This window comes from Conger conger, chromosome 6 (genome assembly GCF_963514075.1).
Source record: "Conger conger chromosome 6, fConCon1.1, whole genome shotgun sequence".
NCBI classification, from domain to species: Eukaryota; Metazoa; Chordata; class Actinopteri; order Anguilliformes; family Congridae; genus Conger; species Conger conger.
In genome coordinates this window covers 12,171,098-12,186,688 of record NC_083765.1, presented here as the reverse complement: position 1 = coordinate 12,186,688, position 15,591 = coordinate 12,171,098, and the positions used below count along the sequence as shown (strand labels likewise).

Genomic DNA, 15,591 nt, shown 5'->3' with positions numbered 1-15,591 from the left:
GCGAAAAGAGGTCAGGAAACGGATCTCGCTTGTGCTTATATCCCGCAAGCGAATAATGCATGCGATTCAAAACGTCATAATAAAATAACCGGGTTTGATATGTATTTTCAAGATACCTCAGTTCGTTGAATAATGATTTTAAGGGACTGAGCGGTCGTGGCAAAGACATAGACAAGCAAACTTTCAAGAGTAGTGGATCGGACGTACTAGCCATACTCAGACGCGCTGGACCTCTGTCCACTGCGTGTGGTGCTGAACGTAGCCTACGACAAAGCACCGAGACATCGGGAGAAGAAGATTGCAGTAATCAAAACTTACAGATTACTAACAGAACAATTCATAGCGGACTGAGAGATACGATGCCTAGATGAAAACCCGTTACAAGGAATCCACGTTCGCTTGGACAAGGCGTTGTCGAGGGAGACTGTGGATCTCTGACCGGTGCGAGGGCGGCTGCCAACCAACATGCCAGCCAACTTCACTGTCTCCAACCACACCGTATCGGACACTCACTATAACTTTCCTGCTTTGATCTTCGGCATATTGTTAACCATCGTTATTATTTGTGGAAATGTGCTCGTGTGCCTTAGTGTATATACTGAAAACGCTTTAAAAACTACAACAAACTACTTCATAGTCAGCTTAGCCGTTGCAGACTTGCTTTTGGCAGTCTTGGTTTTGCCACTGTTCGTGTACGCGGAGGTGAGTTCTTTAAAACTATTTTATTATTTGAACAATAATTATAATACCGAATTTGGTGCATGTGCATGTTTATTTTGAAGCTTCTTCAAATTATGATTTAAGAATGATTATATATATCATTCTTAATAATATTCTTAATTAATAATAACATATATATATATAATTCTTCTTATATATATATATATAAATATATATATATATATATATATATATATATATATATATATATATATATATATATATATATGGCATCTTCATAAAAAGGACTACACTTTTTTTCATTATAGTAATTTACTAACCTTGACGATAATCGAATTTCCTACCACATCACTTGGCAACGAAATGTCACAAAAGACTAGGGAGAACGTTCCGTGCATAGAGAGGGTCATGTAAGCCTATGTTGTGTTCAAACTAATGCTGAGTTAACAACGAATAAGACTTAATTAGGTGGAGGAAAAGTTACACCTGTATTTTAGAACCAAACCCTATGAATAATGATGCTCCTTAATCAGGTGCACTTGTTACTTAATGCTGTAATTGTTGAATTGTTGTTGAATTGTCTTAAAAATAATTTAGACCATGCAGTATAAGAATGTATCTCTGTAATGTCGGTCTTTTTACAGTTGAAATATTTTCTCCAAAGGGGAGAGAACTTTTAATTTACTGAAACAGGACAGATGTCCTTTTTTCCAAAAAACAATTGCATTCGGCTGCAGCATCTCTGTTCTACCAGGGTTTCATGTGTTACATTAGAATACAAGAATATAGCAACAATTGTATCACACATTATTGATAACAAAATTGAACTTCAGTAGCATAGCCTGCCATTTTCAATACTACGTGTAGCTACATGCATAAAAGCACCTTTCACAGCTAGGCCTATACCTTAAACCACCTCCCTACATGCATAGGGATGAGTGCATTTTTCTGTTTCCATGAATGTGGCCCAGACGTATGATCTGGTGCTTCAGAGCTTGATTTTGTCTCCCCATTGCTGGTTTTTTTGGGGACAGCTGCATCCTGGACTGTAGTGCTCAGTACCAAAGAGGCATGGCGTTCTAGCCTTCAGTGATCCCTTTCAATTACAAGAATAGCAGCTATACTCTTGAATTGTGACTTGATGCTGGTTTTGGTCTGGCTGTGTGGGTGGAGGAGTAATGCACAGTGCTCAGACCTGTCTGGGCCACAGAGAAAAGGTCAGTCTTGCCTTGTAATGAGTGTTCTGTGTGTCCTTATCCTTATGTGTGTGATCATATCCTGGTGAGAGCAGTGATCATATCCTTTTGTGAGAGAAGTGGAATTACACTGGGCTGGTTTTTTTCTGAGAACATGTCTGGTTTGGTGGATAAAAAAACCTGTAATTATGTTCACATTAATGTCATTAAAAAAAACAAATGTATCAGATTTCATTATAAGAAAGGTCACAGCATATTAACTAGAACTGCGTCACTTCCATTTGCTCAAAGCTGAAACATGAAAATATGAAGTGTCATAATTCATCCAAACCTATAATTTAACTCTGCCCTGGGGGCATCTGCCCAATTATGCTCCATGCAAAAGCCACCCAGCTAATGAGAAAATGAGGATTTCAAACAACAGAAAAACAAGTTTCTGCTGGGGGAGGGGGGGATCTTCCGACTGAAATTCAGACATTTAACTTTGTATGTACCAGACCTGGGTCAAATATGTAATGGTTTTGGATTCAAATATTTTTCTGTGATTGATTCGTCTTGCCTGGAGCAACTGTGGCAGGGTTGGCACTTTTTGAGAGGATTTCATTGGTTCCAATACACCAGACAAGTATAGAAAAGTATTTGAATCCAAAACAATTTATTTCCAGTGTTGGACCCAGGTCCGGTGTGCACACCGCAGTCTCGCCTCTGCATTGTGGACACGTACAGCATGTGATAACTGAGAGTGGAAGCACTGCCTTCTGATGCCTCTTCGTTCTGTGCCCAGTTCCAGGGTGGTGTCTGGGCCTTAAACATGACTGTCTGCGATGGACTGATGACCATGGATGTCATGTTGTGCACAGCCTCAATATTTAACCTCTGTGCCATCAGCATTGACAGGTTGGTATTTTAACACTTATTTATTTATTTATTTATTTTTTTTTTTTTTTATTTATTTATTTTTTTTTTTTATTTTTTTTTTTACTTGAGCCATTCTGGGAGATGCTAGAAGGTTCTGTCAGAATTCCGGAATCACTGTAATTCACATAGGGGGTCCCTGACCGTAGTGTCTACTGGTTTTCCGTGTTAAGAGGCATTTCCTTGATCAATTCAAGTGTCTATCTGTAGTTTTTCACTGTTGGCAGATTTGCTGGCATCTGTGGTGACTGGTAGCCATAAAAGTTTGTTTTCACACCCCAGATACCAGAGTTCCATTAGAAATGAAACTATTATTAGAAGCGTATTGAGTGCTTCTTTCTTGGAAGATAATTCAGTGGTAGCATATTTTGGAGAAAGACCACCGCCATAGCCTAGTAGGTAAAGGTAAAGGTACATGACTGGGACATGCAAGGTCAGTGGTTCAATCCCCAGTGTGATCCCCAGTGTAGCCACAATAAGATCCGCACAGCCGTTAACCCTGCATTGCTCCAGGGGAGGATTGTTTCCTGCTTAGTCTGATCAACTGTATGTCGCTCTGGATAAGAGCGTCTGCCAAAGTGCCATTAATGTAATGTAATGTAATGCCTAGGGACAACAAACAATGTTATCTGACATAGCAATATTGAGCAATGCATCAAACCTTTTAAAGCTTTTTGGATTTTCTTTTGCACTTGCTCATTTTCACAATTGCAAGTTCCTGTGCCTTGCATCATCACATTTGTATTCTTGTCAGGATTGTTGATCCATATTCTACACTTTTGATTTTGATTTGATTACTTATCAAATCAAATTCCTTGAATCCTTACTTAATATTAAAAAGTAAGGATTAACATGTAAAAGCAATTGATTAGGCAGGTACCTCAGCTCGCCAGGTTTCTTGTGTCTAAATCTGTTGCTGATATAAAGTAAAATGCAAAAAACCAGCAGGGACAGACTCACTAGGACTGAGGTTGGGTCATTTATATGCCTTAGGAATTTATATGCATTACATGCTCACCCCAACAATCAAGTCTGTTTGACACAAGGCACTGGTCTATGAACAACCCTCGTTTAAGGTAGTTAAACTACTTTTTGGAGCAGCAGGAAGCGTTCTTTTGCATCTCATTGGACCTGTATTACTGCAGACAGGTCGCTGGTGAACCAAGATCCCAAAATGTGTCCCAAAATGTGTCTCGCTGGTGTCAGTTTAAACCCTGAGTCCACAGAACTGCACTGGAACAGTTAAACCTTATTTCACAGATTTGGAAAACTGCTCCAGTTGTAATGCAGTTCTGTGATCTAGGCACGCTGTGAATGACCTGCTGAGTTTCATGAACTCTTATTTAACCAACTTATTTGGTTTTCCTATACAGACTGAGCAGCTAAGTACAGGAGAGCCCAAACATATTAAATCAACATTATCTTCAGTAATAAACAATGCTTATTTTCATGGACTGAGCTTTGCTACTAGTCATATCGCTGTGTGAACAATCCAAGGAACTGGCAGGGATTATGCAAAGGGGATCTGTGTGTTTACAGGTTCCCAAAGCAAATATACCTATCTCTAGTTTTTTCATGGTGTTTGTTCACTAAGCAAAATACACTTTTTATAAATTGCTTTGGCTAAAGGCATATGATATTATGAAACTGTAAATTGAGAAAGCATTTGTAGTCAAACGATTGCTTTTTATACCACAAGATGCGGCAGCATGTATCTTGCCATGTTCAACGATATACACTTCATATAAATATTTGCTTGAGCTTTGTAGACCAGGGGCCATCAAATCACGTTGGGCGTGTGAAGACAGTCTGGCCAATCAGAAGCACTAGTCGTTCAGTTAATTGCCTGAGAGAAAATGACACCAAAGCTGGATTTGGATTCAAGGGCCTGATTTGATGACTCAGTTGGCCAGTAGGGGTTGCTGGTGAGTGAAAAGACATGGCCATACTGGCTGACTGAATACCACCCTCCCTAGGCAACAGTACGTCCTATTATGCATCACCCTGCCAGGCTGCTGACCAATGCCACAGTCTAGACGTTAGCCGCTGGGGTACATCCACATACTGGAACAGTGCCCCGAAGAGAGAGGCCAGGGTGTAATCAAAATTCTCCCTTAACATTGATTTGCAAATAAATGTGAGTTAATTTTGGTGATTGCAGGAATGTCAAACTATGTTTTAGAAAACAAAACAAACACGTATCCTATTTATTTGTAAAGGTAAAGACACTGATTGGATCCAGCCCCCTATCAGGCAGAGAATTATTTATTTCGGATCATACTGTATAATTTTTTCTGGGGTCTAATAGGGGTTAGCTTTTAAGAAGAAAAATCTGTTTTTTCTCTAATTACTTGAGATCGCACAATCACCTGTCTGAATTTATGCATTGTTCACAGGGCCGGGTGAGATACATATTTGTAGACAATAATTTGTATACAAAAATACAAACCCCACTTTTTGATCAAGTTGACATCAAGTTTGTGCAAAAAATATAAAGTAGTTCTGGGTTGGTCCTTAAGTTATAAATTGATATATTTAGTGCTAAACTATAAAAACATGAGGTGTTTTGTAATTTGTTTGTATTTCAGTGTATCGTTTGTGTACACTGTATGTACATGACTTACATAAATTTGATTTATATAAATCAGATTTCCGAATGGTAAAAGTCTCTTCTTTTAAGTCTTCAACAGTGTGTGTGCAGTATATTGTTTTTGAGGAAACACTTTTATAGGAACTAGAACAAAATAAAATAGGAACAAAATAGGTGTAAATTCCCCTCTTGGGGGGATGGGGAGGCAAAGTGGAAAGGCTAACCCACAGTTCACATGCTGGACTTGATTCACTTTCTGTCTTGGTCCAGCACCACCCATTGAAGTGAGAGAGGGTGGCTTCCTGCTCTTGACCAAAGGCATTCAGCAGAGCATGTTTATTAATGGACATCATCAACAGGAAACTGTAAAAACATATGCAATCATATTTTTATGGTGCAATTTTCCAGTGCATTATAAAGCCTGGGGGTTTCAGTGTTACTTATGTTCTGAAATGTATGATCATTGTCTTCGGAGGGGCTGTTCTTATGCATTTTTGCTGAAGACAATCAATATGTCAGGTATTCTTCTGTTTATTAAGCTTTTCGCCTGCCTCTAAATCACCAGAGTGTTAATTTATATGTTGCATTCATCATTTGTATTGTAATCTTTACAATTACTAGTGTGCATCAAATGTATTGCTGATAACATAGTGTGGAAAAATAGATAATCAACACCTGGAGTTCAGTAAAGAATGGAAGGCACTGTTCCCTCTGGGCAGGTTTATTGCAGTATCCATCCCTCTGAACTACAACCGTAAGTACGTGGACCAGCGGCAGATCGTCCTGCTGTCGGGCACCTGGGTCCTGGCTCTGGCCGTGGCCTCGCCCATCATGTTCGGCATCAACAACGTTCCGCACCGCGACCCCACGGAGTGCAAGCTGGAGGACGACAACTACATCATCTACTCCTCCGTCTGCTCCTTCTTCATCCCCTGCCCCATCATGCTGCTGCTGTACTGCGGGATGTTCCGGGGCCTGCGGCGCTGGGAGGAGGCGCGGCGGGCCAAGCTGAGGAGCAGCATCGAGGCCTGCCGCAAGCTCCAGGAGGCCTCCGCCGGCCTGCCCCCGCTGGCGGGGCTGCCCCCCCCGCTGCCGCCCGTCATCGAGTGCGACCTGGACGACGCCCAGCTGGAGGAGCTGGAGAACTTCTCCGCGCCCCACTGCCCCCCTTCCCCGGGGTACAGAGACATACCCCTGCCCTGCGTGAGCGCCAGCCGGGCCCCGCCCCAGAGGAAGAGGGCCAAGATTAACAGCAGGGAGAGGAAGGCCATGAGGGTGTTGCCTGTGGTGGTGGGTGAGTGCTGTGTCCTCTTTTATGCCTCAAGTACGGCTGTGCTGCTTAAACTGTGCTCTCCCGCTTTACAGCAAAACTGTGTTATTTACATTTCAAATACGGCTGTGCTGCTTAAACTGTGCTCTCCCGCTTTGCAGCAAAACTGTGTTATTTACATTTCAAATACGGCTGTGCTGCTTAAACTGTGCTCTCCCGCTTTACAGCAAAACTGTGTTATTTACATTTCAAATACGGCTGTGCTGCTTAAACTGTGCTCTCCCACTTTACAGCAAAACTGTGTTATTTACATTTCAAATACGGCTGTGCTGCTTAAACTGTGCTCTCCCGCTTTACAGCCAAACTGTGTTATTTACATTTCAAATACGGCTGTGCTGCTTAAACTGTGCTCTCCCGCTTTACAGCAAAACTGTGTTATTTACATTTAAAAAAAAAAACGGCTGTGCTGCTTAAACTGTGCTCTCCCGCTTTACAGCAAAACTGTGTTATTTACATTTCAAATACAGCTGTGCTGCTTAAACTGTGCTCTCCCGCTTTATAGCAAAACTGTGTTATTTACATTTCAAATACGGCTGTGCTGCTTAAACTGTGCTCTACCGCTTTCCAATAAAAACAGTGTTATTTACATTTAAAATAAGGATGTGCTGCTTAAACTCAGCTCTGCCAATTTACGTAAATAAACAACGCAACTTTGCTGCTTGAACTGTGATTTTCCTCTGTACACATAAAGCACGGCTGTGCTGCTTAAACTGCCTCTATGTTTCACCCATATGTTCTGTGTACTGTGAAACTGTTAGCCTAGGTTAAATATACCCAGGACAGAATTTGGATCTTAAAACAATACAGAAATACAGTGTATGCAAAAATATTGAATGTATTGTCTCAATCTCCAATTCCAAACAATATAAACAGCACAAATGCTTGGCATTTGCATCACCTAGATCACATTTAACAATGAAAGTATCATTGATTTTTTTGAGATAAAGATGTGATTTATATAAATCCACTGTAATGAAGGCATCTTTATCTTATTACAATAAACCATATGGATAAAAATATATAAAGCAAAACTGCTAAACAACAGATAATAGAAAATACAAAATAAGCATCAAAATGACCCTGGTTCAGTCAGTGGTTGTGAAATCCATCTCTCAAAAGTGTCACTAAAAGTGTTACGAAAGGTTTAAATTTGACTCCAGCCGAACGCAAGGGCTAAAAATGTAACTTCACTTTATCTGCAGCTGAACAGCCTCCTGACAGCCAGCATGATATCAGTTTCACTGTCACTATGATGGAGATGTTTTGCAATGTTTGCCTTACAGTTGTTTAGTCTTAATGTTAAAGTATGAGAGCTTCTGTCCCTGAAACTAAAATGGCCAGCAGTAATTTCATTTTCCGAAACAAAAAAAGGTATTTGCTTATTTAACCATTTTTCAGTAGGCACCAGATAGAATGATACTTTCAGATCAATTTTAGTAAGAGCAGGCTATTTCTGCAGTTCCATCAAGGCTGAAGCAATAAAGATGTTTTAAAGAATTTTTGGAGAGGAGGTAATGACTTTCTCTTAGTCATAGCATGATAAATTTGCCTGTCTGAAATGGTGATAATGAGGAGAACTTCAGCTCACAGTCAGAGCCACGAGTACAGTCAGGGTCAGCCAACTGCATACACAGCTGCCCTCAGAGCCACAGACGCTGTAAAAAACAACAAACATAAGTCAATCTTTACCAGCGTTTTACTCTTATATTTACACTTGAAATGTTCATCTTATCCACTACTCTTCTGGTAGAAAAGACACAAAGAGGTGTTGGTGCCAATGAGGTGAGACAGTTTTATCCCTTTCAAGATTTTCTAATGGTGTAAGACAAAAGCAAACGTAACACATTTTCAATGTAAGTCTCATTAAAAGACTAAAAGACTAAAAGACTAAAAGACTAAGACTGAAATGTAACTGTGACATTTCACTGTGTAACACTCTATGGCACCCAGAACCCTCACATCTGTGGCAAGACTCCTCTGTTTCTATAATAATAATGTCATAAAGGACATGTGGAAACACATAAGTCTTTTACCCAGCAGCCCCTATAGACAGGAAAGGGATTCTGGATAGTTCATCCCGTTAACCTTGACATGTTTATACAGAAATTAGGGGGAGGGGAGGATAAGGCACACAAGACCATGCTTATCATTTAAAGCACAGCACTATTGTGTCCTATTTAGCTCACACACGCACACACACACACACACACACACACATACACACACACAAACACACTCCTGTAGATCCTCTGGTCTCTTCAGACCAATCCAACCCAGAATCAGTTATGAGGAAGATGCTGGTTCTCCATGTGTCCACTGTTCTGCTGTCTATTGGCAGCTCTGCCCAACCAACTGGCCCTTTGAGAACATTTTAAATATATTTTAGATGTGTGTCTTTTTCACGTTAACCAAAGGTCCAAGGGTCAGAAAGTAGAAGTTCTGTCACATTTTTTCTTACACTCATGAAATTAGCACTACATCTTGCCTGAAGAATTGTGCTTATTAGCAAATCCAGGCAATTGGAACAAAATACTGGCCCTTTACACCTCTGGCTTTAGCATACTGAATACGGCAAAAAGCAGACGCTGGTGAATCCTGCTGGTGAACTTTATCTTTTTATAGGGCCTGTGAGTGAACGTGAAGTCACAGGAAGCTGTACTCAAGTGTCAGAACAGATCAAAAGTTTGATGATATCTCCATATAATCACACATTAAAATGTTCAGCCTCTCAGAGTCTCCAACTCTCTGCAAGTTTAATCAAGTCACTGACAGGGGATCTTGCAAAAAAATCAAAAAGAGTGAAGCTGTTACTTTTAGCCCACATTAAGTAATGACAGAGCCAAGCTCTAAATCCAATTATTATGTAAGGTCTGCAGGGGGCCTAAAGACAATGTAAGCTCTAAAGACATTTCCACAGAGCACAGCCAAAGGCAATATGGTCTCCCTCAGTCCAGTGTATCCCACGAAAGCAACAGAGCACTCAAACTATTTTACCCCTCATTATCCTGCAAACAAAGTAGACATCACTTTAAAATTGCATGTATTTTAGGTTTAGTCCAGGATAGAGCATAACACTCAAAGCTAAAGATTATGTGAGGCAAATCTACAATGGAACGGCAACTGTGATCTTTTTTGTTTGATTTTAATTTTCTTTGAACTTGCATGTCTTCTGCAAGTACACTTCAAACATGGGCATGAACCATAATCATAAACTTTAAATGAGACGGATTATCAACTAGATATTTTGCCTTACCCTTCTGCATTAATCTGTTATAAGGTCTACAGCACACTACCCTTCCTGCATACAGGGCCAAGGGCACACTACCCTTCCCTGCACTCAGGGCCTAGGGCACACTACGGTTCCCTGCACTCAGGGCCGAGGGCACACTACTCTTCTCTGCACTCAGCGCTGAGGGCACACTACCCTTCCTGCACACAGGGCCTATGGCACACTACCCTCCCTGCACTCAGGGCCCAGGGCACACTACTCTTCCCTGCACTCAGGGCCTAGGGCACACTACCCTCCCTGCACTCAGGGCCTAGGGCACACTACCCTCCCTGCACTCAGGGCCCAGGGCACACCAATCTTCCCTACACTCAAGGCTTAGGGCACACTACTCTTTCCTAAACAGTGGCCAACGATTACACTAGTATGCCCAGGATGTACCACTTAATAAGGCATCATTGCCCAATCAGTCACTGTAGGTAAAAGTAAAAAAAAGTAGGAGAACTAAGTGGTTGTTTTGTAGTTTTCAGAGTTGAATCATTAATATAAGGGGGCAGTATTACAAAACCTCTTGTAAGCTACACCAGAAAAATGCTCTCCCCTCAATAAACGGACATTCTCATGATCTGAAAGCAGTTCACAGTAGAGTGGCAGGGGGGACTCAGTTCAGCATCACCAGCATGGGTGATGCAGATATTGCATATTCCAAAACAACCCCCTGGGACAGTGCTTGGTTGGACGCAGTATAGGCGACGCCACAAGAGGTCTTTATGACATGGACTTCTGCACGATTGGCATTTTCAAACACTTCCAATTCTGCACTTTCACACCAGAATTCATGGGTGCCTTTTAACAACTCAAGAACTCAAAATAACTGGTGTGACAGACTGTAGCAGAGAGCTTCTCCATAATTAAACATCTCACAAAAGCTAAGCTCAACCATCTGTGGGGCACACTTCAAATAGGACCCACATGCTGCTTCATGAAGCATGAGAAAAATAATCTATGGACCTCACTAGGATGGGTCACTGTAAGCACTCCTAAAATTCAGCACGGATATAAAATGTATGCGAAGAGTTGTTTCACCAAAGGGAGATAACGCAGCTTCTCTGGCTTGGATTGGTTAGTGATCTGTTACCTCTCTGCTGGGTATTTATAGAAAACCCATCAGCGCTCCTGAATTATTCAGCACAGTAGAAGTCGTCATAGGAACCTGTTAGATTTCTAATCTACAGCACATGTGCATTTTAGTCACGGTTAATTTTCTTCTTCTCACAGCGCGGCGGCAAGTGATACAATACGACATGTTGGCTCAGCTAGACAAACACCACTGTAGCTGACATAGTTAACAACCTCTTTGCTGTAACCCACATACTGACGGCTCGCCACTTTTGGTACAGATACATGAATATCTACGATTAATGGATATACTTACAGGCCAGAATAGTGCCGACACCCCAGACACCCCCAGTTCTCAGATACAGCATTGCAGCTGCATGTAAAACTGAGGAAACACATAAAGCAATACATATAAAAATATGAATATAAAAATATGGCTTAACAGGTTGAAATGGTGGAATATGATCTAATACAGGATCCATTTTTCATGAAATGAGACCGTTATTATTGGAATCGGATTAAATGAAGCTCTTTGTGTTTAAAGGAGGCAGGTATAATTTTTAAGAAAATGGTACTAGCACCTGTTCACTCAGCCTTAAACAATTGTATTAGGGTCATATTTTTAAGTTTATATGCAATTATTAATGTAGCTTGGTAATTCAAAGCTACATTAATTTTTTGCACCTGCATATATTACACCTGCTTTAATGACACTGAATGAACTACTTGTCTTGCATTTTGCTTTTAAAAAAAAATAGAGAATCCCAATCTCTCTCTCTCCTTCCACCCCTCCCCTCAGGTGCTTTCCTGTTCTGCTGGACACCATTCTTTGTAGTGCACATCATGAGGGCTCTGTGCAGGTCCTGTTACATCGCCCCGAGTCTGATGAGCATAGTCACATGGCTGGGCTATGTAAATAGCGCCATCAACCCCATCATCTACACCGTCTTCAACACGGAGTTCCGCAAGTTCTTCAGCAAAATACTGCACAGCTGCTGCTAAGGACTATTTTGGGGTTCGCCATCGGGATAACAAAAAATACTTTAAGTACTGTACAAATGTGTTAAATATGATAAGAAATTAACACATTATATAAGCATAGGATATATCGTGCTATTACAGTATATCTCTTAATTTGGTCTGTTTATACAATTTGACTTCTATTTCATTTATGTACAAACAGTATGTCTGCTTGCCTGCTAACAGTATCCTACCTTACTGTTTGTCAATTCCATGTTTAAAGTGGAAACCTTTCTGTAAAATTACACTGGAATGTTAAGTCTCCCTCAAATTCTATTTTTTCACAGAAATAAATAACCTTTGAGTGTGGTGTTACCAATATGGCTCTGCTTTTATTTGTGATATGTAAAATCAAGCTCACATGTTGTACTGTACATCTATTTTAAATGTTTTACTGGGAGTATACATACAAATCAACAGCAAGCTCTCCACAATCAGATATCAGCATTTCAAGTTTGAGATAAACTCAAGTCTTGTCAAGTACAATGAAGTTATTGATAAAGTCATAAGGTATTCCCCAACACAGTGCAGATTTACAGGGATATCCTTAAGAACCAAACACTTGTATGTGGCAAGGAGCAACAACACATACTTCCCTTACATACCCAGGTCAGAATTGTGTTGCCATTCAGGTTATAGTCAACTATTTTTTTATTTTATTTTTAAAAACACGTCTCTGGCCTGCTACAAGCTAGAAGTCACACATTCTTCCGCCTGCCTGCTCCCTGCACCTCCACCTGCATCTCCCAATTTCAAACTGAAATGAAATGTATTCTTAACCAAATGAACTGCATGCTGTAATCCACTGGCTCTACACACAGACCCCTGAGAAGAGACTGTTCCTCCTCATCTTAAAGCCAGAGGAGTATTATGAATGGATAGGCTTGAATGGTCTCCCTCCCATCTTACATAAACACAAGTGTCCACCTGTCCAAACTGTGGCCAATAGAGTGAAAAGCAGACTTTCCAAGGTGTAAACCGAATAAAGTTAGTTCAGATTTCCCTCAAATCAAAAAGTGGATGCTTTTCATTCATGATATTCATCCTAAGAGTATCACATGGCTTACTTTTGACACAGCGATATACACTCACGGAGCACTTTATTAGGAACACCTAGACATCTACTTATTCATTCATTATCTAATCAGCCAATTGTGCGGCAACAGTGCAATGCATAAAATCATGTAGATACGGCTTGTATGGAGCTTCAGTTAATGTTCACATCAACCATCAGAATAGGAAAAAAATATGATCGAAGTGATTTCGTCTGTGGCATGATTTTTGCTGCCAGAAAGGGCTGGTTTGAATATCTGCTGATACTGCTCCTGGGATTTAGCAGAGAATGGAGTGAAAAACTAAAAAAACATCCAGTGAACAGCAGTTATGTGGGCAGAAATGCATTGTTAATGATAGAGGTCAGAGGAGAAGGGCCAGACTGGTGAGAGCTGACAGGAAGGGGACAGTAACTCAAATGACCACAGATTACAACAGTGGTGTGCAGAAGAGCATCTCTGAACATACAATGTGTCAAACCTCTAAGTAGATAGGCTACAGCTGCAGAAGACCAATAAGTCAAAAAATGAGTCTAATAAATACCTAATAAAGTGCTTACTGAGTGTATTTATATTAACTAAGAATTTTCCTTGCCAGGCCTAACAGGGCTTATGCTTATGTACATATTAAAATGTCAAGTCCATTTAGGGGGAGAGAAGAGAATACTTAGTGGAAGACAACTTCTACCACTCTGTGATAAATTATGCAAACAACGATTGCCCCTTTTCCTCCTCATTCAGTTCAGTTTATTTCATGCAGCAGTATTTAGCATGCACTGGTTAGACACCGTACCAGTCTATTTTATTTTCTTCTGCTTACAGTAATGCAAATGTGGTATAAAAGATGCAATTTTCTAAGAGTCAGATAAGTTCATGCTTGTTTATTATCAAAACACCTGCCCAGTCATGCAAAATAAAGCTGTTGCATATTTTTAGCTTCTCATTTTATAACCAATTTTTATCATGTTTTTATTTTTTTTATCCCAGTCTGTAAAGTTAATTATGTTTGCAGGTTCATGTAATCACTGCGACATATTTTATAAATTCAGTGAATTTATAAAAAAAAGTGAAGATAGGCACACATCATTCTGAGAGAGAGTGTTTCTAACTTCACTTTGAAAGGAAAACATTGGAGTTTCTGTCTGCGGTGGGACAAAAGGTGTGCAGTGAATGGTAACTTGCGAGGAGAAACGTTTGGGAAGACAAAGCTCCTCTTTTGCCAGTTAATCATTTGAACAGGTGTTTTCTTATCAGAACTATACAGGGCAATTTCTTTCTTCACTCTGTGAACATCTGCAAAGTAATGCTCCTTTGAATTCAGATAAATAATTTTATGAACTACAAGTAGGAATATCCTTACTACTACTTTACTTTAGTTTGGAACATTGAAAAACTGTGTGTGCCAGTTAAGCTGGACTGACCTGACCTAAATGCTACATTTCAGTGTCCTGGCTGTGCAGGCGGGCTCAAATAGAATACTTTTAACATTTCTGATGAAATAAATGGGGGTGAATGGGAAAGGTTTGAGAAGTGAATTAGCATTAAACACACTCTGGGGAGGCTGCAATACAGGCCTTACATTCAGGAAGTGTAAGTCAGGAGGAAGTGGGTCACCCTGACCTTCAGAGACATCAGGTTTCATAAACCTCCATCGGCCGTTCTGCACAAGATGGGGAAAGTGGGCGGCGTTCTCTCGCGTTGACCTGTGTCAGCCTGGCCCTTCTGGTGCTGGCCCAATCACAGACGAGCAGCGGGTTAAGTGGAACAGGCATGCTGGGTAACTTCATTAGGGAGGGGACAGAAGAGCACCACCGTTGCCAGTCACAGCATACGGCCCAAGCTGTCGGGGTGACACCTTGTCCTGAACGTCAGTGTTTGTGGGCGGTTACCATGTCAACAGAATAATCCAAATCACAACATCTGTACAGCGGCGTCAACTGCTATCGCTGTATGAGGTCCAGCTAATCCAATTAATGCAACATCCATTAAGGTAATGGTATTCACACAGGTGAGCTTGGTGCGGCCCTGAGCAGGTGTAATAGAATCCACAGTGCTGTGCCAACACCAGTCTCCATCTCTCACCTCCCACTAACATCCCTGTGCTCCTATGAGGGTGTCACAGCATGTTCCACACATGCTCGTCTGGCATCTTGGATCATCTCACTCTTTCTCTCTCTCATTCTTCCTCTCTCTCTCGCCTTATCTCTCCCTTTTCACATACACACACAAACACAAACAAACAAGTACACACACAGAAGACAGAGGGAGAGATAGAGAGAGAGCAAAAACATGAGAATACACATAAAGAATTCATTATACATTATATGCAAAGCAGACAGACAGTGGAAATGGTATCCACACACTGCTGTTAATCCTGAATTAGTTTTATTCTACAGTCAAGGACAAAGATTCAACCACGTAGGCCCCCTTCTGGAGCATGTAGAGAAAATAGAAATCGAGAC

General features: G+C 40.8%; 1 protein-coding gene across 1 annotated transcript; it reads left to right on the top strand.

Moving 5' to 3' along the window:
• The first annotated feature begins 298 nt into the window (after positions 1–298).
• Positions 299–12,062, top strand: LOC133131321 (D(4) dopamine receptor-like). The gene is made up of 4 exons (XM_061246624.1): positions 299–702; positions 2,662–2,774; positions 6,102–6,676; positions 11,857–12,062. Exons 1-4 carry the CDS (start codon positions 466–468, stop codon positions 12,057–12,059), a joined length of 1,128 nt encoding a protein of 375 aa, XP_061102608.1. The 5' UTR covers positions 299–465; the 3' UTR covers positions 12,060–12,062.
• Positions 12,063–15,591: the final 3,529 nt, after the last annotated feature.